We start from the raw sequence: 24,040 nt of genomic DNA, 5'->3' as shown, positions 1-24,040 counted from the left end.
ATTAGTGATCTGTGAAACAGAAATCCCTAAGAAGAAGAAAAGAAGACCAAGGAAGAGAAGATTCGACATCTGGCTGTTTTCGAAAACTTGATGTTTTGGTAAATCTTAAATCGGGAGGTTTTATCAGACTAGTATGGTAGAAGGGGAAGGTGAAAGATAGGTTAGAGGAAGGAGTTGTAAATAGCTGCTAGTTAATTATTCTCTGTTATACCTTAAAAAATGATGTTGTTAATTTTTAATTTAAATAGTTCTTGGCCTCTCAGATTTTCACAGATTACTGCACGGGATAAATCTCTTTTGTGTTGTTGTTTTAAATTAAGCAGGAGGGTTTACCCCATGTCTTAACACTCACACACTCATCCTCTCATACACACACTCTCTCTCTCTCTCACGCACTCACACACTCACCCTCTCGTACTCACACTCTCACACACACACTCACTCCACACACACCCACTGTCTCTCTCTCTCTCTGAAATTACCTGCAGCACAGTCTCTGATTTGAAGCAAAGGAATGGGATGTGAAGGCCGATGTCAATAACTGGACTGTCAATATCTTCAGGAGGTGACAGCACTATACTGAGGGGTCCCAGCTCAAAGCACTGAGCACCACGAGGAGCCAGGGCAGGGGGAGAGAGGAAACAAGGAAAAGGTCAGTTGTCAGTCAGTTATTTCCTAAAGGAATCAATCACACACCTCCTGGTCGGAGGTCACCAGGCAGTTCACCGAGCCTGCCTGGGCTCCCACCATTGTCCCCACCCCAAGGTCAGCATGGAGGATCCCAGCTCCCTGGTGATCCTCTGAGATCCTGGCTGGGGTGAGGAGACCAGAAATAGCCACCATCTTTCCCTTTCTCAACCTAACGTGGCTCAGGACCTCAATGTCACCGTGTGATAGGGGACTGGCCCCAAAGTCTGAGTGACCTCAACTACCCCCTACAGGGGTATAACCCAGGCAGTGGGCCTTCGTCTTCTCTACAATCCAGCTGGCCAACCAGCTGAGCTAACCAACCTACCCAGAGCAGCTCTACACCCATAAATATTTTCACAAACTTTCCTTTCTTGTCTTTTTGATCGTCTCCTGCAGGATCCAGCTCCTGGACTGACCACAATGGCCCAAATTGTCTATGGGGGAGAGCTGCGATGTCAGACAGAGCAGCAGAGGCAGAGAGAGAAAGGAGGGGAATCCATGTGAAAGGGTCAAGATGCCATTGCCCATATGACTCCATCTGTCCCCAACCATGTCATAAACAATGCCACAAGACAGGCAGGTAACTGCCCATAGCACAACAGCACGTGGGCCTGTTATTGCACTAATAACCCAGGGTTGCAAGCGTGGGGTTGGAAAAGTACAGCAGGTCAGGCAGCATCTGAGGATGGGCTTTCCCAGCACCACACTCTCGACTCCGACCTCCAGCATCTGCAGTCCTCACTTTCTCTAATAATCCTGGAGCCTGGCTTTATGATACCACCATGTAAGGGCTGGGGAATAACTGAGGGTTTGTCAGATCAGCCATTATCTTACTGGATAGCAATGGACCTGATGGGTTGAATGGCCTATATCTGCTCCTATGTCCTATGGTCTTATCAATCCAATTAATTAAATTGACCCAGAATCCCCCACTATCAACATCCTGGAGTTTACTGCTGACCAGAAACTGAATTAGACCAGACATATAAACACAGTTGCTTCAACAGCAGGCGAGAGGCTAGGAGTACAGGTGTCTCCTGCTATCTGAAAGTAGGGTGCTTTTATGAAACCTTTCGTCAGCTGTAAAGCAAAGAAGCAATTATCATTCATTTATATGGGAAAACATTTTGAGCGTTCCCTGACCCAAACAATAACCCACAAAATCAAACCAAATAACACACAAAACCTAAACTAATACTAACATACAGAGATGGCCGTTTGAGGTTGGGGTGCTGGGAGGCACAGGAGACTGGGATGTTGGAGAGAGAGGAAGAGGGTCATCTATTAATAGCTCATTGTTGCCTGCATCCATCAGGGCAGTCAGGTCACTAACGTCTAGACTTTCCTCTATATCTGCCTGCCTCGATGTTGAAGGTCAAGGTTCGTCCTCGTTGCAACACGACAGTATGCTTGGCTGCTTGCCTCTTGCATTTTTCTATCATACAGGTCTTTGTAGGCACTCAAAACATCCTGCAAACCTGCCCTAAACCAGCGTGCCCTTTCAAAATTAAAGTCACATGTTTCTGTAATCATTGCAGCGCTGTCAAATGAAGCGAAAACCTCCCACAAGTGCTTCATGTTCACTTCCTGCACGATTTCACTTTCAGGCTGTTTGTTATAGCGTTTGCTTTTGATTTATATTCTTTCCTCCTGCAATCACATCAGCTCTTCATCTTTGTCAGCTCCCATAAACCCAGCCTCCCCGAGACAAAGTGCTGTTGTCGTATTTATTGTTGATTCAAAGCCTTTAAAACTGTTCACTGCTTCGGGACAGAGTTTCTCATCGAGACTGTTAGCCGATCGAGAACATTTCCAAGGTTGGTCATGACCAACTTTCTATTGTACTGTTCCCAGGTCTCTCGCAAAGATGCTTCGGAGTTGCCCTGTATGTCAATGGTACTTACACTAAAATGGGTCACATCTTGTGTATGGTAAACCTTAAATGTGGTTATGAGGCCTTGGTCACATGGTTGCAGCAACAATGTCGTATCTGGTGCTTAGAACGCAACACGCATATTACGCCACACTCGGCAATGCCAGGTGGACGAGCAGCACAAATATTGAAATCACAAGCCACCTATTATCGAGGTTATTTTCTCTACAGTATTTTTCAACAAGAGGACTAAGAAAAAAAAATTACTTGGCTATTCTAACTGCTTGGATGATTAGATTCCCTACAGTATGGAAACAAGCCCTTTAGCCCAACAAGTCCACACTGATCCTCCAAACAGTAACCCACCCAGACCCATTCCCCTACATTTTACCCCTGATTAATGCTACTAACACTACAGACAATTCATCTGACCGGCACATCTTTGGACTGTGGGAGGAAACCAGATCACCCAGAGGAAACCCACGCAGACATGGGGAGATTGTGCAAACTCCATACAGCCAGTTGCCTGTGGCTGGAATTGAACCTGGGTCCCTGGTGCGATGAGGCAGCAGTGCTAACCACTGAGCCATCGTGCCGCCCATGGATGTGAACACAACACAACAGGAAATGTATTCTTATCCAAGCCTTTAATTGCCCTCGGATTTTCTGTATGGTACACGAGTAGAAGCCTAAGGACAGCATCACCAGTGGCATTAATAATAGGCATTAGGGTAAACCAGTCCTTCAATACCTTGTGTCCCTTAGTGTACTTTTCTTCTGTCGAAATAAATGACTTGCTTGGCAATTTTTTCCATTAAATTCCAGTTTTGTCACAGTTACACTTGCTGATATGAATAACCACCTTCTGTTCTCTGGGAACTTTTGGCAACTTCAGTATCAGCTCGAGCACTCTCTCCAGTAACCTTTGACCTTGGAAGCTGCTCGCCTCAAAAAACTGAACAAATCACCCATGACTACCTTTAAATTCCACTTTCACACCACTTCCATCACCTTCGCCCAGTGCTTTCTGTTTCAGCTTATTAAAAAGACTGGCTGATTTCTCCTTAAGTATAAGGTAATGGAACACCATGCTTTGTATACCCATCAATCCAAGCAAGCAATAGACTTTCCATTTTATCCATTTTTGGATGCCAACTAAAAGAACCAACAGTAACTCCGGCAGCTTTCAAGATTCTTTCTCTTTGAATGTAAACAGTACAAATGGTGGACACAGCCAAGTCCAACGCACGCATAATGTCTCTATTGTTGACCGTGATCAAAGCGCTTAATTATGTCCAGCTTAACACCCTTCGGAGCTCTCTTAGGTTTTTCTGATACCTTAGGACACATCTTGCTAATGGATGCATAAAATAGATCAGGATAACATGCATTTGCTCACAGACCCAGTTGAAAGCTTGATACTGAGATGCTGAGTGTAGTTCCCAGGGAAGGTGCTTGATGACGCTACTCTCACTGAACACTTTTTTTTGGAAAAGCAAAAATCCTCCTTCGGTTAGCGACTACAGGTTTGAAAGTAGATCTTTTGTAAAAGCGAGTTGGCGTAAAGCGAATGTTTGAAATGTGGGGGATACTGTACTGCGGTGAGTAACTCACCTGCAGACTCCCCAGAGCCTGTCCACTATCTACAAGGCATGAGTCAGGAGTGTGATGGAATACTCCCCACTTGCCCTGGATGGGGGCACCTCCAACAACACTCAACAAGCTCAACAATGTTCAGGTCAAAGCAGCCCACTTTGCCTGAGTTATTTCTTCACAGGTTGTAATATCACTGGCTGGGTCGGTATTTATTGTTGATCACGAGTTGCCCCTTGAGAAGGTGGGGCTGAGCTGCCTTTTTGAGCTGCTGCTGTCCATGTGCTGTAGGTAGGGCCAGAATGTCTACAAGGAGGGAATTCCAGGGATTTGATAGTGACAGTGAAGGAATGGTGATATATTTCCAAGCCAGGATGGGGAGTGGTTTGGAGAGTAAATTGCAGCAGTTGGTATTCCCATGTACCAGCTGCCCTTGTCCTTCGAGATGAAAATGGTCGTGGGTTTGGAAGGTGCCGTAGCAGGATCTTTGGTGAATTTCTGCCATGCATCTTGTAGATGGTACACACCGCTGCTATTGGGTGTTGATGGTGGAGGGAGTGGGGAGTGCGGAGGGTGGAGGGAGTGGGGAGTGTGGAGGGTGGAGGGAGTGGGGAGTGTGGAAAAGGTGGGGAATGGGGAGGGTGGAGTGTGGAGGGAGTGGGGAGGGTGGAGGGTGGAGGGATTGGGGAGGGTGGAGGGAGTAGGGAGTGGAGAGGAGAGTGGGAAGTGTGGAGAGTGGAGGGAGTGGGGAGTGTGGAGAGTGGAGGGAGTGGGGAGTGTGGAGGGTGGAGGGAGTGGGGAGTGTGGAGGGGGTGGGGAGTGGGGAGGGTGGAAGGAGTGTGGAGTGTGGAGGGAGTGGGGAGGGTGGAGGGTGGAGGGAGTGGGGAGGGTGGAGGGTGGAGGGAGTGGGGAGGGTGGAGGGGGTGGGGAGTGGGGAGGGTGGAGGGAGTGTGGAGGGTGGAGGGAGTGGGGAGGGAGTGTGGAGGGTGGAGGGAGTAGGGAGTGGGGAGGGTGTAGGGAGTGGGGAGTGGAGAGGGAGGAGGGTGGAGGGTGGAGGGAGTGGAGAGGGTGGAGGGAGGGTGGAGGATGGAGGATGGAGGATGGAGGGTGGAGGGAGTGTGGAGTGTGGAGGGTGGAGGATGGAGGGTGGAGGGAGTGTGGAGTGTGGAGGGAGGGTGTGTGGAGTGTGGAGGGAGTGTGGAGTGTGGAGGGAGTGTGGAGGGTGGAAGGAGTATGGAGTGTGGAGGGTGGAGGGAGGGTGGAGTGGGGAATGTCCTGTCCACCATCGACAGGAAAATACCTAAAAGTGGGGAATGGAGTCCTGGTCCCGCCTGGTCCCTGGAGAAGGGTAATCAGTCCAGCTCAGTTAACCCATCTGAAAATAAACAGCTCCCCTCAGTCACAACAAAACATCCAGATTGCTGCTTCCTGAATGTCTTTGTCCGAATGAAATGTCCGACACTTACCTCCATCCTGGCCCTGACATTCCCTCAGGAATGGCCTCATTCGTCACTCCCTTACATTCCTGAAGGCAGCTCACCACCGCCCCCTGCAGGGCAGTCCATATTGGAGCCACATTCAGGGAGAGGTGATGGTCCAGTGACCCTGTCACTTCTTGTGACTCCAGGCCCACAGCACTGTGGTAGACACCTAACTATCCTCTGGGTTATTAGGAATGGGTCATAAATGCTGGCCTTTTCACTCCACGAATGAATAAAAGACAAAATGCCCGAGTTTTATAAAATTCGCAGTTCCTCACACACACACACACACCGGATGATGCCATGTTTCTGTATGATTCCTTACCAGTTGGATGGATCCTGGTGGTGGGCATGGGACAAGAGCTAACTGAGCTGCAAACTCTTTCACCTTCATCTCAAACTCTCTCTCTCCGCAGGACTGCAGGTCAAGCAGAAGACTGCGGGGAGAAGGTGGACATGTTACTGTGGGACAGCTACTAACAATCACTCCTCCTCCTCCCAGATCACCACCACCCTCTCCTCAGCCTCTCGATCTCTCCTGGTTTATATGCTGTCCTTTGGAAGCCTCATCAAAAACACGAGCTTGTGTACGTACATTGACAAAACATTAACTTCTTCAGCACATGATCCCACCTCCTTCTGCACTGCACATCCCACATCCCCAATCCCACACCCCACATCCCCAATCTCACATCCCACATCCCTTCCTGGGTCAGCCCCAGTCAGTTCCAGTTAAAGACTTGCAATGTTGCCCAATATCCTGAGCAGCCATTTCTGTGCACAGGCTCTAATCATCAAAGGAAGGTCAGAAGTCACACGACAACAGGTTATAGTCCAAAAGATTTATCTGAAATCACAAGCTTTCAGAGCGCTTTTATCAAATAAACCTTTTGGACTATAACCTGGTGTTGTCTGATTCCTGACTTTGTCCATCCCAGTCCAACACCGAATCCATCCAATCCTTTCAATAACTGGAGTTAATAATGCCTCTTCCTTTATTGAAAGCTCCAATCAGCCCAACCTTTGCTTCTTTCCTTCTGTCTGGTGCAGTTAACTCTTTTGTAGTTTCATCACTCCAGGCCTCCTCCTTAGCACAGAAGACAGGCAGGAGGCTGGAAGAATACATCAAGCCAGGCAGCATCAGGAGGTGCAGAAGTCAATGCTTGGGGTGGAATCCTTTTCAACCCTTGTTCTGAAGATGGATTGTACCTGAAATGTTGACTTCTCCAGCTCCTGATGCTGCCTGCCTTGCTGTGTTCCTCCAGCCTCCTGCCTGTCCCTCCTGATACTGCCTGGCTTGCTGTGTTTTTCCAGTCTCCTGCTTGTCCACCTTGGATTCCAGCATCTGCAGTTTGTCTCCCCCTTAGCACAGAACTTCCTTTTTATCCCAATCTGGAGGTCCCCAGGCCCTTTCCCAATCTCTTGCTTGATCCCTGTTACATCTCTAATGTTTTTCCCATTTCTGATGATGGGTCATTAAGCTTCATTTCTATCTCCACATGTATTCTGGACCCTGTAGGGGGAACAGTCACTGGTTAAATCTCTTACCAGGAAAGGCAGTCCTTCAGCACTGTGTAATACGGAAACTTGGTGATGATGCAGATCCCAAAGGGGACCAGGACTTTGAAAGGTTCAGAACAGTCCGTTGTGAGTTCTGTGCTCTCGGATTGATAAAGATCGGATTCCTGAAAGGCAAAACCTTAGGTCAAGCAGTGGAAAACATTTGATGACTTCACTTTCCCAAAACATTTCCCTCCCCACTCCCCTTCCCCCAACTGCCTCTCCCCCAATGCCAATCTTCCTCCTGCTGGGCCAGAGTCCAGTCTCCCCAGCATCATTCCTGATGAAGGGTTCATTCCCAAAACGTTGATTCTCCTGCTCCTCGGATGCTGCCTGACCTGCTCTGCTTTTCCAGCAGCAGATTCTCGACCCACTTCAAGGCTAACCCCGAGGACAGAGAGTCGCCAATTGTCCGAAAGGGAGGAAGGGCAGGGGGTCACCTCTGTGGAGATCAAACCCACCCCAAATACACATTAATAGCAAAATAAAACTTAGAAACACAACATAGAAACACAGGAGATAGGAGCAGGAGGAGGCCATTCGGCCCTTCAGGCCTGCTTCACCATTCATCATGATCATGGCTGATTGTCCAACTCAATAACCTAACCCTGCTTTCTCCCCATAACCTTTGGTCCCATTCGCCCCAAGTGCTATATCTAGCCACCTCTTGAAGACATTCAATGTTTTGGCATCAACTCCTTCCTGTGGTAATGAATTCCACAGGCTCACCACGCTTTAAGTGAAGAAATGTCTCCTCATCTCCATTCTAAATGGTCTCCCCGAATCCTCAGACTGTGACCCCTCGTTCTGTATGCACCCACCACCGGGAACATCCTCCCTACATCTACCCTGTCTAGTCCTGTTAGAATGATATAAGTCTCTATGAGAATCCGCCCCCTCACTCGTCTGAACTCCAGCGAAAACAATCCTAACTGAGTCAATCTCTCCTCATCGGTCAGTCCCACCATCCCCGGAATCAGCCTGGGAAACCCTCGCTGCACTCCCTCGAGAGCAAGAGCATCCTTCCTCAGAAAAGACCAAAACTGCCCACAGTATTCTGGGTATACTGTAATCTCAAGCAGGAAACCTAAACTGGGATGCTGCCATTAACTCTCGCCCTGTCACTCATTTAGGACGGAATAGGAGGCGGTAATGTGCAGCTTGTTCCACCATTCTGTTAGAACACAAGGAATAGGAACAAGGAAAGGCCATTCAGCCCCTCAGATCTGCCCTGCCATTGTATAAGATTGTGCCACATCTACCCCAGGCCTCATCTCCTCTGTATGCTCCCTCCTCATAGTCATCAACTCTGATAGTTCACAAACTTATCCACCTCCTCTTTAAATACTATCAGTAATCTAGCCTCCACAACCCTCTGAGGCTAGTAAGGTCCAGACATTCCCTACCCTCAGAGGGAAGAAATTCCACCCTATCTCAGGTTTAAATGCGTGTCCCTTTATTCTGTAACTGTTCCCTAGTTTGACACCTCCCCCCCCACCCCCCCACCCCCAATCTGGACTGATCTTAACTGACTCTCTTGGCCCACCTTGGATCCATATTCCTTCATATTAGACCCAAGTCAATCTCCTGCCATTTACTGTACCATGTGAACATGATAATTAGGAACAGTGTAGACCATTCAGCCCCTCAAGCCTGCTCTACCATTCAGTAAGATTGTGATTGTGAATGTTTCCATTTACCCCGAAAACCCTTGATTCCTTGCCTCACAAGAAACGATCTGCCCGTGCCTTAGGTCTAATCAAAGACCCCACCTGCACTGTTTCTGAGGCAGAGTTCCAAAGACGCACATCCCTCTCAGAAAATAAAAGGTTTTCTACTTTTAGAATTCTCTTTTTAATCCCACGGATTAAAACTCTGTCCCAAACCCAGCATTTTGTAGGAAGCCCATTGTTTCAAATGCTCACCTTTATCTCTCTGTTAATGTGGAGCACCACTCCCTGTTGTCTGTTCCCGAGGATATCCGTCAGAACCAGGAAATGGAAAGACTCTTCCTGCTCTTCCACTGGAAGCTTAAATCCATCTGGGAAAGGGTGAAGAAGAGAACAAGGGACAGAGAGACGCGGAGAGAGAGAGATGGGAGGGAGGGTGCGGGGTAAAGGGGATCAGTGTGGAGGGTGAGAACCAACAGGCCACAGAGTGGAGGACAGAGTGAACAACATGACAGGAAGCAGATCACCAAGGGCATGAGGCATTCAGGGAGTGGGAAAGGTGGGAGACAAACAGAATCAGGGAGAGAAAGAGACAAAGAGAAAAGGAGATGGGAAAACAAGGAGTGAGCGACAGACAGAAAGAGAACATAAATATACAAAGACAAACAGGGGAGATATAGGCAGAGAGACGAGGGAGGAAGCATACAGCACAAAGGAGACAGCTCAGGAAAAGTGAAGGAGAAAGGGGGATGGAGAGTCACACACACACACACACACACACACACACACACACACACACACACACACACACACACACACACACACACACACACACACACACACACACACACACACACACACACACCGAGAGATTTACCGAGAGAAAGAGAGAGAGATAGTGAGAAACACCAGGACAGTCAGAAATAACAAAAACAGGACACAAAGCACAAATCAAATAACTCTGTCTCTGACTTCCTCTAACCTGACAAAGAAATAATTCTGTCGCAATAAAAGGAAAGGGAAAGGTCCCATAGTCCCCGACGAACTCAGGGTAGTGAGCAAAGGACAACAACATTGACGATCGCGTGGGAAAGCTGATAACGTCTAAAAAGCTGGTGCTTATATATTTTTTTAAGTCATTCCTATTTTTTTTCTGAGAGTGAACAGAACCTCTGACACTCCTGTTTATTTTTTTCTCTTTTCTTTTTTCCCCCTCACTCCCGCCTAACTGCGGTAGTGCTTATTTTTCCCCCAGCACCCATGTTGTGTGTGTGCAGCTGTGAGACACAGTGAAAGACACAAGGTGCACAAATCTTTATTCGGTTTCCAATACCAGGAAGAAAGGGACTGAAACATTTTATAGTGAATCCGCATTGTTAAATGTCAGAAGGTTAGGGAAAGGGAGTGTTTCACTGGTTACTTTTTACATAGAAGATGCAACAAGGGAATAACTAACATCGCGGGAATCAGTAGGAGGCTATTCTGTCCCTCCACCCTTTCCCCATTGTACTAGCTCATGGCTGATGTGTCACTAAACTCTATTCTCATACATAGTCCTTGATAAGACAACATGATATAGGATATAGGAGCAAAATTAAACCATTCAGCTCATTCAGTCTGCTTCATCATTTGATCATGTCTGATAGGTTTCTCAACCCTATTCTCCTGCCTTCTCCCTATAACCCTAACTAATCAAGAACCTTTCTCTCTCTGTCTTCAATTTGTCATTGACTTGGCTGCCCAGCCCTCTACAGCAATGCATTCCACAGAGTCCCCACCCTCTGGCTGAAGAAATTCCTCCTCATCTCCTTTCTAAAGGGTCATCCCTTCACTCTGATGCTGAGACCTTGGGTCCCAGTCTCTCCTACTGGTGAAAACATCTCCATGTCCCCTCTATCTAGGCCTCTCAGTATTCTGTAAGTTTCAGTCAGATCCCCCCCTCATCCTTCTAAACTCCATCGAGTACAGACCCAGGGTCCTCAACCACTCCTCAAATGATATTCAACCCCAGGATCATTCTTGTAAACCTCCTCCCGACACCCACCAAGGCCAGCACATCCTTCCTTAGATACAGGGCCCAAAATTGCTAACAATATTCCAAATGTGGTCTGACCAGAACCTCATACAGCTTCAACAGCACATCTCTGCTCTTATATTCTGGCCCTCCTGAAATGAACGCTAACATTGCATTTGCTGTCTTAACTGCCAACTGAACCTGCATGTTAACCTTAACAGAATCCTGAACTCCGATTCCCAAGTCCCTCCGTGCTTCAAATTTCCAAAGCATTTTCCCATTTAAAAAATAGTCTCTCTATTCTTCTTACCACAATGCATAATCTCAGACTTTCCCACATTGTACTCCATCTGCCTCTCCTTTGCCCACTCTCCCAGCCTGTTCAAGTCCTTCTGCAGCCTCCCTGCCTCCTCAATGCTACCTGTCCCTCCAACTATCTTTTTGTCATCTACAAACTTAGCAACAACGTTGCTCATCCATTCATCCAGATTGTTAATGTATAACGTGAATAGTTGTGGTCCCAACACTGACTCCTGTGGAACTCCACTCGTCACTGGCTGCTATTCTGAAAAAGACCCTTTTTTCCCCACTCTCTGTCAGTCAGCCAATCCGCTCTCCACACCAGCACCTTACCCCTGACAGCATCGGCTCTTACCATTCTTCGCAGCTTCCTATGCAGCACCTTGTCAAGGACTTCCTCAAAATGCATGTACCCAATAAATACTTATCGACAACAGTCTTGAAATTATCAAATGAATCCCACCCTCCTAACCAACCGTTGAGGGAAGACAGCCCCAGATTTTCACTGCACTCCTTTGTGTATCCTGTGAGGTCAGAGTTTGGCTCGTATCCATTGGAGTTTCAAGGAATGAGAGGTGATCTTTTTGAAGATGCTAAGTTGAATGGATGGGTGGATACTGGGTGGATACTGGGTGGATGGTGGGTGGATAGTGGGTGGATAGTGGGTGGATATTGGGTGGATAGTGGCGGATACTGTGCAGATAATGGGTGGATACTGGGTGGGTAGTGGGCAGATAGTTGGTGGATAGAGGGTGGATGCTGGATGGATGGTGGACGGATAGTGGGTGGATAGTGGGTGGATAGTGGGTGGATAGTGGGTGGAAGGTGGATGGATAGTGGGTGGATGTTGGGTGGATAGTGGAGGTTACTGGGCAGATAATGGGTGGATACTGGGTGGGTAGTGGGCAGATAGTTGGTGGATAGTGGGTGGATGCTGGATGGATACTGGTCGAATAGTGGGTGGATAGAGGGAGGATAGTGGGTGGATTCTGGGCGGATACGGGACAGATATTGAGTGGATACTGGGTGGAAACTGGATGTTCACTGGGCAGATAGTGGGTGGATACTGGGCAGATACTGGGTGGATTGTGGGTGCATACTGGGTGGATAGAGGGCGAATAATGGGTGGATACTGGGCGGATAGTGTGTGGATTCTGGGCAGATACTGAGTGGATACTGGGTGGATAGAGGGTGGATAATGGGTGGATGTTTCCTCTTGTTAAAGAGACTGAAAGCTATGGGACAGATTTGAGATAGAGAGGAAGAGAATTTCTATTCTATGGAAAGGTCATGAGAGGAAGTGAAAGCTGGATCTTTAAATTTATTCAAGGCTGAATTAGAGAGATGCTTGATCAATAAGGGAATGTACTGTATTGGAGGGGGGGAGTCAGTCTGAAACATGGTAGTACAGGCTTAAGGGGCTGAATAGCCTCCTCCTGTTCCTAAGTGCCGTATTCCTTATCCTAGCTGTTTCTTGACAATCACCCTGGATGGCTGGCTGTAATTTGAAGGTTTTGTCCCTTTGATCTGGTCTCCCTTAACGGAGAGCATGGTTTTCCTACATCCACTCTATTCAATCCTTTCACAGTCCTCAGTACTCAACGCAGCCCGTCCTCATGAATTAACATGGAGTAAAATTTTTGCAGATGCTGTAAATCTGAACTAGAAACCAAAATTGCAGGAAAAACTCAGCAGGTCTGGCAGCATCTGTGGAGAGAGGAACAATGATTATTCTGAAGTAATGAGTTTTCTTCAGAACCCCCTATTAATTAACCCTTTCAGCCCCGCTGTTGTTCTGGTGAATCTGCGATGTGACCACCCTGCCCCACCCCAGCAGTGTCAACATGTCCTCCCTGGTGTGCACTACCTAGAGCTCACCCCTTGATCCCAGTCTGCTCAGACTACAGACTGGACATCCTGCAATTATCACGATCGACAATATTTGACTGGAGAGTGACAAATAAATCTTGCATAAAGCTCCAGAGAAGGCCAGGATAAATTGTGGCATTTATTGTTAAAAGAGTAGAGTGTGAAAGTAGAGAGGTCTTGCTGCAACTACAGTACACAGGACACTAGTGAGACCACACCTGAAGTACTGTGGACAGTTTTGGTCTCCTCACTTGAGAAGGAATGTAATTGTGTTGGAGGCAGCTCAGAGAAGGTTCAATAGATTGATTCCAGAGACGAGGGGTCTTTCTATTGAAGAAATATTCAGGCCAATATTCTCTGGAGTTTAGAGCAATGAAAGGAAATCAAATTGAGATATTGAAGATGCCAAAGGGAACTGACAAAGGAGATGGAGAGGATGTTTCCCCATGTGGAGCATTCGAGAATAAGAGGTGATTGTTTTACGATAAGGGATAGTAGATTTCAAACAGAGATGGGGAGGAATTACTTCTCTCAAATGGTTGTGAATCTGTGGAATTCACTCCCCCAGAGCGTGGAGGATGCTGGGACATTGAGTAAATTTAAGGAGGAGATAGACAGATTTTTAATTAGTAACAGGTTGAAGGGTAACGGAGAGTGGGCATGAAAGTGGGGTATAGGCCGAGATGAGATCAGCCACGATCATGTTAAATGGTGGAAAAGGCTCGAGGGGCTGAATCGCCTCCTCCTGTTCCTCATTCTTATGGTGTTATGACTTTGAGTCCAGTCTGTGAGAAGGTTAAATGCTCCTCCCTAGGCTGTGCTAACAGATATCTTTCTGTAATCTTTAATATTGGAATAAATAATTAGACAAAGAGAGAAAGACCATAATTATTGGGTTTCTGAAACCACAGTGAGTGTCAGGGTAGTGGACATTGAGGGGTGGTGGTAGTGAGGGGGGAGGGAGTTTGCTGAGATTCTGACCTCACCTGTCCAGTGATAATGGATACTGGGCACTGACTGGTGGTCCTTTCTGAAGCAGATCTGAATGGGTTCATGATGGACAAAAAGGATAAGGTCTGCTGGGAGAGTTCCTCTGGGGATTGACTGTTGCCTGTTACCCATTGGAACAGCATTAGGCCATTCAGCCCTTAATCCTATTCCACCATTCAATGCGATCATGGCTGACCAATGGGCTAACTCCATAGACCTATTTGAGAATCTCGCCACTCCCCTTCTTGGAAACCTTGTTTCCCCAAACTATTTCTTGACCAGCTGGACGCCAATCAGCCATCGTGCCTGTTCTGGCTCTTTTAAAGGGCAGTCTAATCAGCGTCGTTTCCTTTGTTCTTTCCCCATAGCCCTGTATACCTCAGGAATTGAACAAGTTCAATAAAGCGTTTTGAAAAATGCTGAATGTGTTGGGCTCAGTGGGCTCTATTTTTCGTACTGCTCTGAAGATCCCGTCAGGACCACACCCACGCCCCAGGGTGGGATTTGGGATTCCAGCCGTCTGATCGGGAACTGGCCACAACAAGTGGGACATGGGGCTGGATTGATGCGAGTGGGGAGCTGGTCAGATGTGAAATGTTTAAAATTCTGAGAGGATTTGACAAGGGAGATGCTATGAGGCTGAAGTTGGAGAATCTCAAATCAGAGATTGATCTTTTCAGAATAAGAGGATTGGCCATTACAGAATGAAATGAGGAGGAATTTCCAGGCTCGGTTCACCTTTTCTCCGTAACCCCTGATTCTCTTTCTGATTAAAAATCTGTCTCTCAGCCTTGAATATCATTAATGACCAAGCATCAATGTGCAATCCAGAATGACACAGGTTCTGTAGACTCTGAGAGAATAAATTCCTCCTTATCTTTACCTTAAATGTGTAGCCTCTTACTCTGAGACTATACCATCTGGTCCGGGACTCTCTTACCAATGGGAAACAGCTTTTCTGTATCTACACTGTCAACCCCCCCAAACTGTTTCGATAAGGTCACCTCTCATTTTTCTAAATTCCAATGAGTTCAGACTCAATCTTCTTGACCTCTCTGCAAGACAGTCCCTCCTAGTGAACGTTCTCTGGACTCCCTCCAATGCCAGTACACCTGTCCTTAGATAAGGAACCCAAAATTATTCACAGTATTCCAGCTGTGGTCAGGCTCGTTCCTTGTATAGTTTTAGCAAATCTACCCTTTTACAATTGCTTGTCTTTGACCTTTCTGATGAGTCCCACTTCCCCTTCTCTGTCCCCAGTGCTGCCTTTCCTCACTCTGAAGATTCATTCAGAACCTCATCCAGGCTTTGGGAAATTTCCGCTGAAAATGTGTTGCTGGAAAAGCGCAGCAGGTCAGGCAGCATCCAAGGAGCAGGAGATTCGACGTTTCGGGCATGAGCCCTTCTTCAGGAATGAGGAAAGTGTGTCCAGCAGGTTAAGATAAAAGGTAGGGAGGAGGGACTTGGGGGAGGGGCGTTGGAAATGTGATAGGTGGAAGGAGGTCAAGGTGAGGGTGATAGGCCGGAGTGGGGTGGGGGCGGAGAGGTCAGGAAGAAGATGGCAGGTAGGAAGGCTGTGCTGAGTTCGAGGGATTTGACTGAGACAAGGTGGGGGGAGGAGAAATGAGGAAACTGGAGAAATCTAGGTTCATCCCTTGTGGTTGGAGGGTTCCTAGGCAGAAGATGAGGCGCTCTTCCTCCAGCCGTCGTGTTGTTATGGTCTGGCAATGAAGGAGTCCAAGGACCTGCATGTCCTTGGCAGAGTGGGAGGGAGAGTTGAAGTGTTGAATCACAGGGTGGTTGGGTTGGTTGGTCCGGGCGTCCCAGATGTGTTCCCTGAAACGTTCCGCAAGTAGGCGGCCTGTCTCCCCAATATAGAGGAGGCCACATCGGGTGCAGTTGGTGCAGTAAATGATGTGTGTGGAGGTGCAGGTGAATTTGTGGTGGAAATGGAAGGATCCCTTGGGGCCTTGGAGGGAAGTAAGGGGGGAGGTGTGGGCGCAAATTTTGCATTTCCTGCGGTTGCAGGGGAAGGTGCCGGGAGTGGGGGTTAGGTTGGTGGGGGGTGTGGACCTGACGAGGGAGTCACGGAGGGAGTGGTCTTTTCGGAACGCTGATAGGGGAAGGGAGGGAAATATATCCCTGATGGTGGGGTCCGTTTGGAAGTGGCGGAAATGACGACGGATGATACGATGTATGTGGAGGTTGGTGGGATGGTAGGTGAGGACCAGTGGGGTTCTGTCCTGGTGGCGGTTGGAGGGGCGGGGCCAAGGGTGGAGGAGCGGGAAGTGGAGGAGATGCGGTGGAGAGCATCGTTGATCACGTCTGGGGTGAAATTGCGATCTTTGAAGAAGGAGGCCATTTGGGTTGTACAGTATTGGATCTGGTCCTCCTGGGAGCAGATGCGGCGGAGATGAAGGAATTGGGAATATGGGATGGCGTTTTTACAGGGGGCAGGGTGGGAGGAGGTGTAGTCCAGATAGCTGTGGGAGTCAGTCGGTTTGTAGTAAATGACCGTGTAGAGTCGGTCGCCCGAGATAGAAATGGAAAGGTCTAGGAAGGGGAGGGAGGAGTCTGAGACGGTCCAGGTAAATTTGAGGTCGGGGCTTCCACCCCAATCTCAAATTTACCTCGACCGTCTCAGACTCCTCCTTCCCCTTCCTAGACCTTTCCATTTCTATCTCGGGCGACCGACTCTACACAGACATCTACTATAAACCGACTGACTCCCACAGCTATCTGGACTACACCTCCTCCCACCCTGCCCCCTGTAAAAACGCCATCCCATATTCCCAATTCCTTCATCTCCGCTGCATCTGCTCCCAGGAGGACCAGTTCCAATACCGTACAGCCCAGATGGCCTCCTTCTTCAAAGATCGCAATTTCACCCCAGACGTGATCAATGATGCCCTCCACCGCATCTCCTCCACTTCCCGCTCCTCCAATCGCCACCAGGACAGAACCCCACTGGTCCTCACCTACCACCCCACCAACCTCCACATACATTGTATCATCCGTCATCATTTCCGCCACCTCCAAACCGACCCCACCACCAGAGATATATTTCCCTCCCCTCCCCTATCAGCATTCCGAAAAGACCGCTCCCTCCGTGACTCCCTCATCAGGTCCACACCCCCCACCAACCCAACCTCCACTCCCGGCACCTTCCCCTGCAACCGCAAGAATGCAAAACTTGTGCCCACACCTCCCCCCTTACTTCCCTCCAAGACCCCAAGGAATCCTTCCATTTCCACCACAAATTCACCTGCACCTCCACACACATCATTTACTGCATCTGCTGCACCCGATGTGGCCTCCTCTATATGGGGGAGACAGGCCGCCTACTTGCAGAACGTTTCAGGGAACACCTCTGGGACACTCGGACCAACCAACCCAACCACCCTGTGGCTCAACACTTCAACTCCCCCTCCCACTCCACCAAGGACATGCAGGTCCTTGGACTCCTCCATCTCCAGACCATAGCAACACGACGGCTGGAGGAAGAGCACCTCATCTTCCGCCTGGGAACCCTCCAACCACAAGGGATGAACTCAGATTTCTCCAGTTTCCTCATTTCCCCTCCCCCCACCTTGTCTCAGTCAAATCCCTCGAACTCAGCACCGCCCTCCTAACCTGCAATCTTCTTCCTGACCTCTCCGCCCCCACCCCACTCCGGCCTATCACCCTCACTTTGACCTTCTTCCACCTATCGCATTTCCAATGCTCCTCCTCCAAGTCCCTCCTCCCTACTTTTTATCTTAACCTGCTGGACACACTTTCCTCATTTATGAAGAAGGGCTCATGCCCGAAACGTCGACTCTCCTGCTCCTTGGATGCTGCCTGACCTGCTGCGCTTTTCCAGCAACACATTTTCAGCTCTGATCTCCAGCATCTGCAGACCTCACTTTCTCCTTTGGGAAATTTCCAGCAGGTTTTCGTAATTGTTTGTCTGTTCTGTGAATGTCAGTGTCCTCTGGCTCCCCAGCCTATCAGCCAATGGAAACAGTGTTAGCCTTGAGAAAACAAAGGGTCAATCGATATGCTGCCCGTTAAGTCATTCCCCTGAATCTGGGACACGGCTATCGAAGTCTCTCACCTGGGAAGCACAGCTCAGGCAGGCCACACAGCTCGATTCCCCTCGAAACGTTGAGGTGTTCTTTAAAATTTTCCATATTTCCAAAGAGTTGGGCTGAAGCGAACGTTGGTCCCATGATCTCCTCCTGCTTGTGCGATGAGCTCTGCGAGTCGGTGTGAACATTTGTTTGAGGCCCGGTGAACGGTGGAGCATGAATGGACAGAACCTCTGGAGTAATGTCTGCAGCGTCAAAGAAACTGCTGTGCATGTCCTGCACCAGACACAGTACGTCATTAAGGAGCAGCAAGCAAACTGTGTGACATAATACAGGGCTCCAAAACTGTTCCTCCACTATCAACTCACTGGCTTGGTTTACTGACTAGTTTAATTGACTGGGTAGAAATAAACACTCAGAAGTCAGATGACACCAAGTTATAGTCCAACAGTTTTATTTGAAATCACAAGCTTTCAGAGCTCTGCCCTTTCATCACGTGCACTGCTGTTGGACCATCACCTGGTGTTGTGTGACCTCTGACCTTGACCACGCCAGTCCAACACCAACATTCCACATAAAGGGAGAGCAGGTTGGGCTTGGGTATAGAAGGAACTGTAGAGTCCAAATTGTTAATAAACTCTATTCTCAAAAAAAGGGTCTTAAAAAGGGCATAATGGCATAGGGGTTATGTCCTTATCTCTAGGCCAGGAGGTCCAGGTTCAAGTCCCAGCTGAAGATGCAATAACCGTGGAGGTGTGTAATAACACGTCCAAACATACCGGTTAAAGGAAAGGATCTCATTGACAGACCTGGATCCAACTGAACAAAAACAGAAATTTCTGGAAAAGCTCAATAAGTCTCGCAGTATCTGTGGAGAGAAATCAGAGTGAACATTTTGGGTCCTGTCACCCCTCCTCAGGCCTTCGGAAGAAGGGTTCCCAGACCCTGAGCTGTCTACTCTGATTTCTCTCCACAGATGCTGCGAGACCTACTGAGCTTTTCCAGCAATTTCTGTTTTTGCTTCTGATTTACAGCATCCACCGTTCTTTAGGTTTTTACTTGGATCCAAATTAGCATTATTGTTTTGATTTCATTCTGAAAACTACTCCCAGATACAGAGTGAAAAGAGAGGCGAGGAATAGCCGCTTCCTGGGGTTAAGCCTCATTTTGGGACCTGGCTGATGCTTGTCAAAGGAAGGGAAGGTTGGGAGATTCGGAATGCTCAGAAAGGACTGCAGCTAGCAGAGTCCAGACTGGAGCTCAGGGCTATCCTGCTGTGGGACAGTGTGGAACACAAGCGCTCCCCTCAGGCTTGGGAAGCAGTATTTTGTTTTGTTACATTTGATTAGATTTCCATAGTATGAAAACATGGCATTTGGCCCAACAAGTCCACACGACCCTCTGAAGCGTAACCCACCAGACCTATTCCCCTACCCAATATTTATCCCTGACTAATGAACCTGCCACTATGGGCTATTTAGCATGACCAATTCACCTCATCTGCACATCTTTGGACTGTGGGAGGAAACTGGAGCACCCAGAGGAAACCCACACAGACATGGGGAGAATGTGCAAACTCCACACAGACAGTTGCCTGAGGCTGGAATCAAACCCGGGTCCCTGGTGCTGTGAGGCAGCAGTGCTAACCACTGAGCCACCATGCCAGCCCACTTCCATCTCAGATGTAGTGTAGAGATTGGCAGAGAGGAGGAAACCTTTCATAGTAGAGGGAATGTGGGGGGCGTCCTGCTTGGGTTTGGGAAGCAGAGCCAAATAGAGGGTTATAATGAGGTCAAGGGTGTCAGTGGATAACAAAATTTCAGACGGTGGAGCTTTTAGAGTCATAGAGATGTACAATATGGAAACAGGCCCTTCGGTCCAACTCCTCCATGATGACCAGATATCCTAAATTCATCTGTTCCATTTGCCAGCGTTTGACCCATATCCCTCTAAACCTTTGCTACACATGTACACATCCAGATGCCTTTTAAGTGTTATAAGTGTACCAACCTCCACCACTTCCTCTGGCAGCTCATTCTCTAACACAGCACCGTCTGCGTGAAAAGGTTGCCCCTTAGATCCCTTTTGAATCTTTCCCCTCTCACCTTGGTACTATGCCCTCTAGTTTTGGACTCTGCCCACCCTGGGGAGGAGACTTTGTTTATTTACCCTATCCATGCACCTTGTGATTTTATAAGCCTCTATAAGGTCACCCCTCAGCCTCCAATGCTCCAGGGAAAACTGCCCCAGCATGTTCAGCCTCTCCCTACAGCTCAAACCCTCCAACCCTGGCAACATCCTTGTAAATCTTTTCTGAACCCTTTCACATTTCACTACATCCTTCCAGTAGCAAGGAGACAGAATTGTACACAGTATTCCAAACATTGCCTAACCAATGTCCTTTAAGAAACAGAAGAAAAATGGTTTCCATTGACTGGCTGAAGAGCAGAGAGGATATTGAGAAAAAGTGATTTAACCCTCACACTATCAGAGGACCAGAGATGATGAGGATTGAGGAGATGGGACTGGAACAAGTCGGTGGAACTAGAGTCTATTCCCTTAATATGATACAATACAGAACATTAATGTAATAAACCCCTCTCGAGCTTCTTCCCTTTCTGTGACATCTCACTGTGTCAACATAACCTTCTACTCCTTTCTTGTTCTGTTTATTCAGCTTCCCCTTAACAGGATTGTTACAACATGGACAGCAGAACCAAAGCAGCCTTTCTACATCTGTACCTACAGCAGAGAAAAATTAAACCATCAGGGAACTTAGAGAGTCACTCCAAAGGTTCCTAACCAGACTTTCAAATAACCAATCCCAAACTTTGTGAATAATTAATCTTCAGACACCATTTTTGTACCTTTAACAAAAGATTTAACAGCTTATTTAACGCAAACTAGTTCTAGCAGAGAGAAGATTAAACACCACGGTAAACTAATTAATGTCTGTGTTTTAAACCTGAAACATTTGTTTTCGGCTGTATTTTCACTAGACAGACACGGGATCAATAGGAGAAAACAACCAAACTGGCCAGCTTATATAAACAGCTTTCACGATGCATTGTGTCGCAGGTAGAAATGTGAACACCCCGGCTGTCTTTTACTGAAACATTGATCAGGTTCACCTTTTCAGTCCACCCAGGCGAAGGCTGCAATATGTCTACCTTAGCTCTCTGATGTTTGGAAAAAAACAAAGAACTGTGGATGCTGGAAATCACACACAGAAATTGCTGGAGAAACTCAGCAGGTCTGGCAGCCTCTGCGGAGAGACAGGGCAGAGTTAACGTTTCGGGTCCAGGCACCCTTCCTCAGAACCTCGTTCTCAGTTCTGAAGAAGGGTCAGCGGAGCCGAAACATTATCTCTGCTTTCTCTCCACAGATGCTGCCAGACCTGCTGACTTTCTCCATTGATATCTGCTTTTGTTTCCTATCTTTGGCTTTCCTGAAGCTGGGCTAGTAGATAAGGCAGGGAGCTTTCAAATCTTCTCACTCTCTTAGCAACAACCCAGAACCATCTCACAGAAAACATGGTGTCAAAAAAACCTTTAATTCAGGATCCCTCCCCCCCTCCCACCCCAGATTCTTTCCAAGGCCTGAGTCACCATTCAACACCTTCCATCTGCTTAATCATAGGGTCTCCCTCAGCCTTACAGGAACCAATTCCCCAGATGCTGACCTCATTAATAGCCAAAATCTGTTATCTGTTTAAACATGATGATGTTCCTGGGGTGGGGGTCATCATGTCTGCTCGACCCCTGTCTGGAATGGCATGGTGGCTCTGTGGTTAGCACTGCTACCTCACAGTGCTAGGGACCTGGGTTCAATTCCTACCTCAGGCAAGTGTCTGTCTGTGTGGAGTTTGCACATTCTCCCTGTGTTTGTGTGGGTTTCCTCCCACAATCCAAAAGATATGTAGGTTAAGTGAATTGGCCATGCTAAATTGCCCACAGAGTTAGGAACATTAGTCAAGGGTAAATGTAGGATAGGGGAATGGGTTACTCTTCAGGGGGGTGATGTGGACCTGTTGGGCCAAAGGGCCTTTTCCCACACTGTAGGGAATCTAATCTAATTAAAACCTTTTAAATCAAAACTCAGTCTGCAATTAACCTCCAGGCCTGGCCTCCAATAAACAAAGCTGAGTCAGAGTCAGAGTCAGAGAGTTGGACAGCACAGAGACAGACCCTTCAGTCCAACCCGTCCATGCCGACCAGATATCCCAACCCAATCTAGTCCCACCTGCCAGCACCTGGCCCATATCCCTCCAAACCCTTCCTATTCATATACCCATCCAAATGCCTCTTAAACACTGTAATTGCAGCAGCTTCCACCACTTCCTCTGGCAGCTCATTCCAAACACGTACCACCCTCTGTGTGATTGTTTCGTCTGTTTTTTCCTTTTTAACCCAAGCTGTCCCAAAGTCCATCAGTCATAAAATAAAAATACTGAAATATCAGAGAGGGTTCAATGAGTCTCCACCCTCGAAAATATGAAACACTATTTTGAAAAGAAGTCCACTTCATGACGAAGTAACTCGTAGTCAACAAACAAAATACAAACCTCACAGCCATTCGTGCTTCCTCCCACAAGATTCTTACTCATTATCCAACTTTTCTGGTCATTTTCTTAAATTTATCACAGTCTACACTTGGGATAAGGCATTAGTAATTACATTTTCTTTCCTGGAAATAGTACAATTTTTATGTTAAAAGGATGTGGATTTAAGCTCCATCCGTATGAACGTGGGGTTTATTTATAAACTTAGCGATAAATCTCAGGGGATTATGATCTGAAAGGAAGACAGGCTCAAAGTGATCATCTCTGATACAAACATCAAAGACGGTGAAGAGATTGTTGATGCTGCCAAGGTTTCTATGGTCATCTTTCAAATATGGCTGTGGTGTGTGTAAATACAAATGGCACAACTAGACAAAGGTAATTAAACAAAAACACTGAAACTTCAGCAAGGGTCCTAACAGTAACTATGTTATTGTCCTTAATCTGATCTTCTGCACAGGTGGATATTTCAAACAAAAACAGAAATTGCTGGAAAAACTCAGCAGGTCTGTCAGCATCTTCGAGAGAGAAACAGAGTTAAGGTTTTGGGTCAAGTGACCCCTCCTCAGGTCACTCGACCTGAAACATAAACTCTGATCTCTCTCCACAGATGCTGCCAGACCTGCTGAGCTTTACCAGCAATTTCCGTTTTTGGTTCTGATTTACAGCATCCACCATTCATTCAGTTTTTATTCTGGATTTTTAAAAGAAATATGCTCATGAGATATGGCGCACTGGCTGGTCAGCAATTAATTGTCCCTCCCTAACTACCCTGAAAGCAGTTAAAAATTAATCGCATTTCTGTGGGTCTGGAGTCACATGTAGGTCAGACCAGGTAAGGATGGAAGATTCCTTCCCTTAAGAGCGGTATTGACACAGATGGAGTTTTCCAATAATTGGCAATGTTTTCTTGCTCACCATGTTGAATTCAAATCTCTGCCTTTATCATGGTGAGATTTTAACCCATGTCCCTAGAAATGAGTTTCATCCCTTTGGCCAGAAATGGGGTGTCCTGTGTCTGACCTTGACAGAGGGAACCCTGTGGGTGGTGTACCCTGTGTGGACAGGAGGGGATGAGATCAGGATGTGACTGACCCAGTATCCTGATTGGGCTGTGAACTGTTGGCCCACACTCACAGGACATACACATAGTGACAAAGGTGATTCCTGAGGTGGAGGGAGACGGGACACCAAGTCTGCATGATGGCTGTTACCTGGACAACAGGGAAGTAGGACTGTGGAGGTAAAAACTAAATACTGTGGATGCTGGAAATCGGAAATCAGGACAGAGAGTGCTGGAGAAACTCAGCAACATCTATGGAGAGAGAGAGAAACAGGGTGAAATGAATTTTCTGAAGGACTGGAAGGT

At 47.5% G+C, this 24,040-nt stretch overlaps 1 protein-coding gene across 1 annotated transcript in view; it reads right to left on the bottom strand.

Annotated features, from left to right (window-relative positions):
* The window catches only part of LOC132823026 (DENN domain-containing protein 3-like), a 148,299-nt gene that overhangs the window by 85,588 nt on the left and 38,671 nt on the right, over window positions 1–24,040 (bottom strand). The window contains exons 3-7 of the mRNA XM_060836560.1: window positions 18,137–18,386; window positions 9,123–9,238; window positions 7,186–7,322; window positions 5,963–6,074; window positions 483–602 (exon numbers count right to left, since the gene is read on the bottom strand). Coding sequence (XP_060692543.1) covers window positions 483–602; window positions 5,963–6,074; window positions 7,186–7,322; window positions 9,123–9,238; window positions 18,137–18,386 — 735 coding nt within the window. The remainder of the gene's footprint in view (window positions 1–482; window positions 603–5,962; window positions 6,075–7,185; window positions 7,323–9,122; window positions 9,239–18,136; window positions 18,387–24,040) is intronic.

Source organism: Hemiscyllium ocellatum, chromosome 15 (genome assembly GCF_020745735.1).
Source record: "Hemiscyllium ocellatum isolate sHemOce1 chromosome 15, sHemOce1.pat.X.cur, whole genome shotgun sequence".
Taxonomy (NCBI): Eukaryota; Metazoa; Chordata; class Chondrichthyes; order Orectolobiformes; family Hemiscylliidae; genus Hemiscyllium; species Hemiscyllium ocellatum.
The sequence above is the reverse complement of the archived record's forward strand: the minus strand, read 5'-3'. Positions and strand labels throughout refer to the sequence as shown.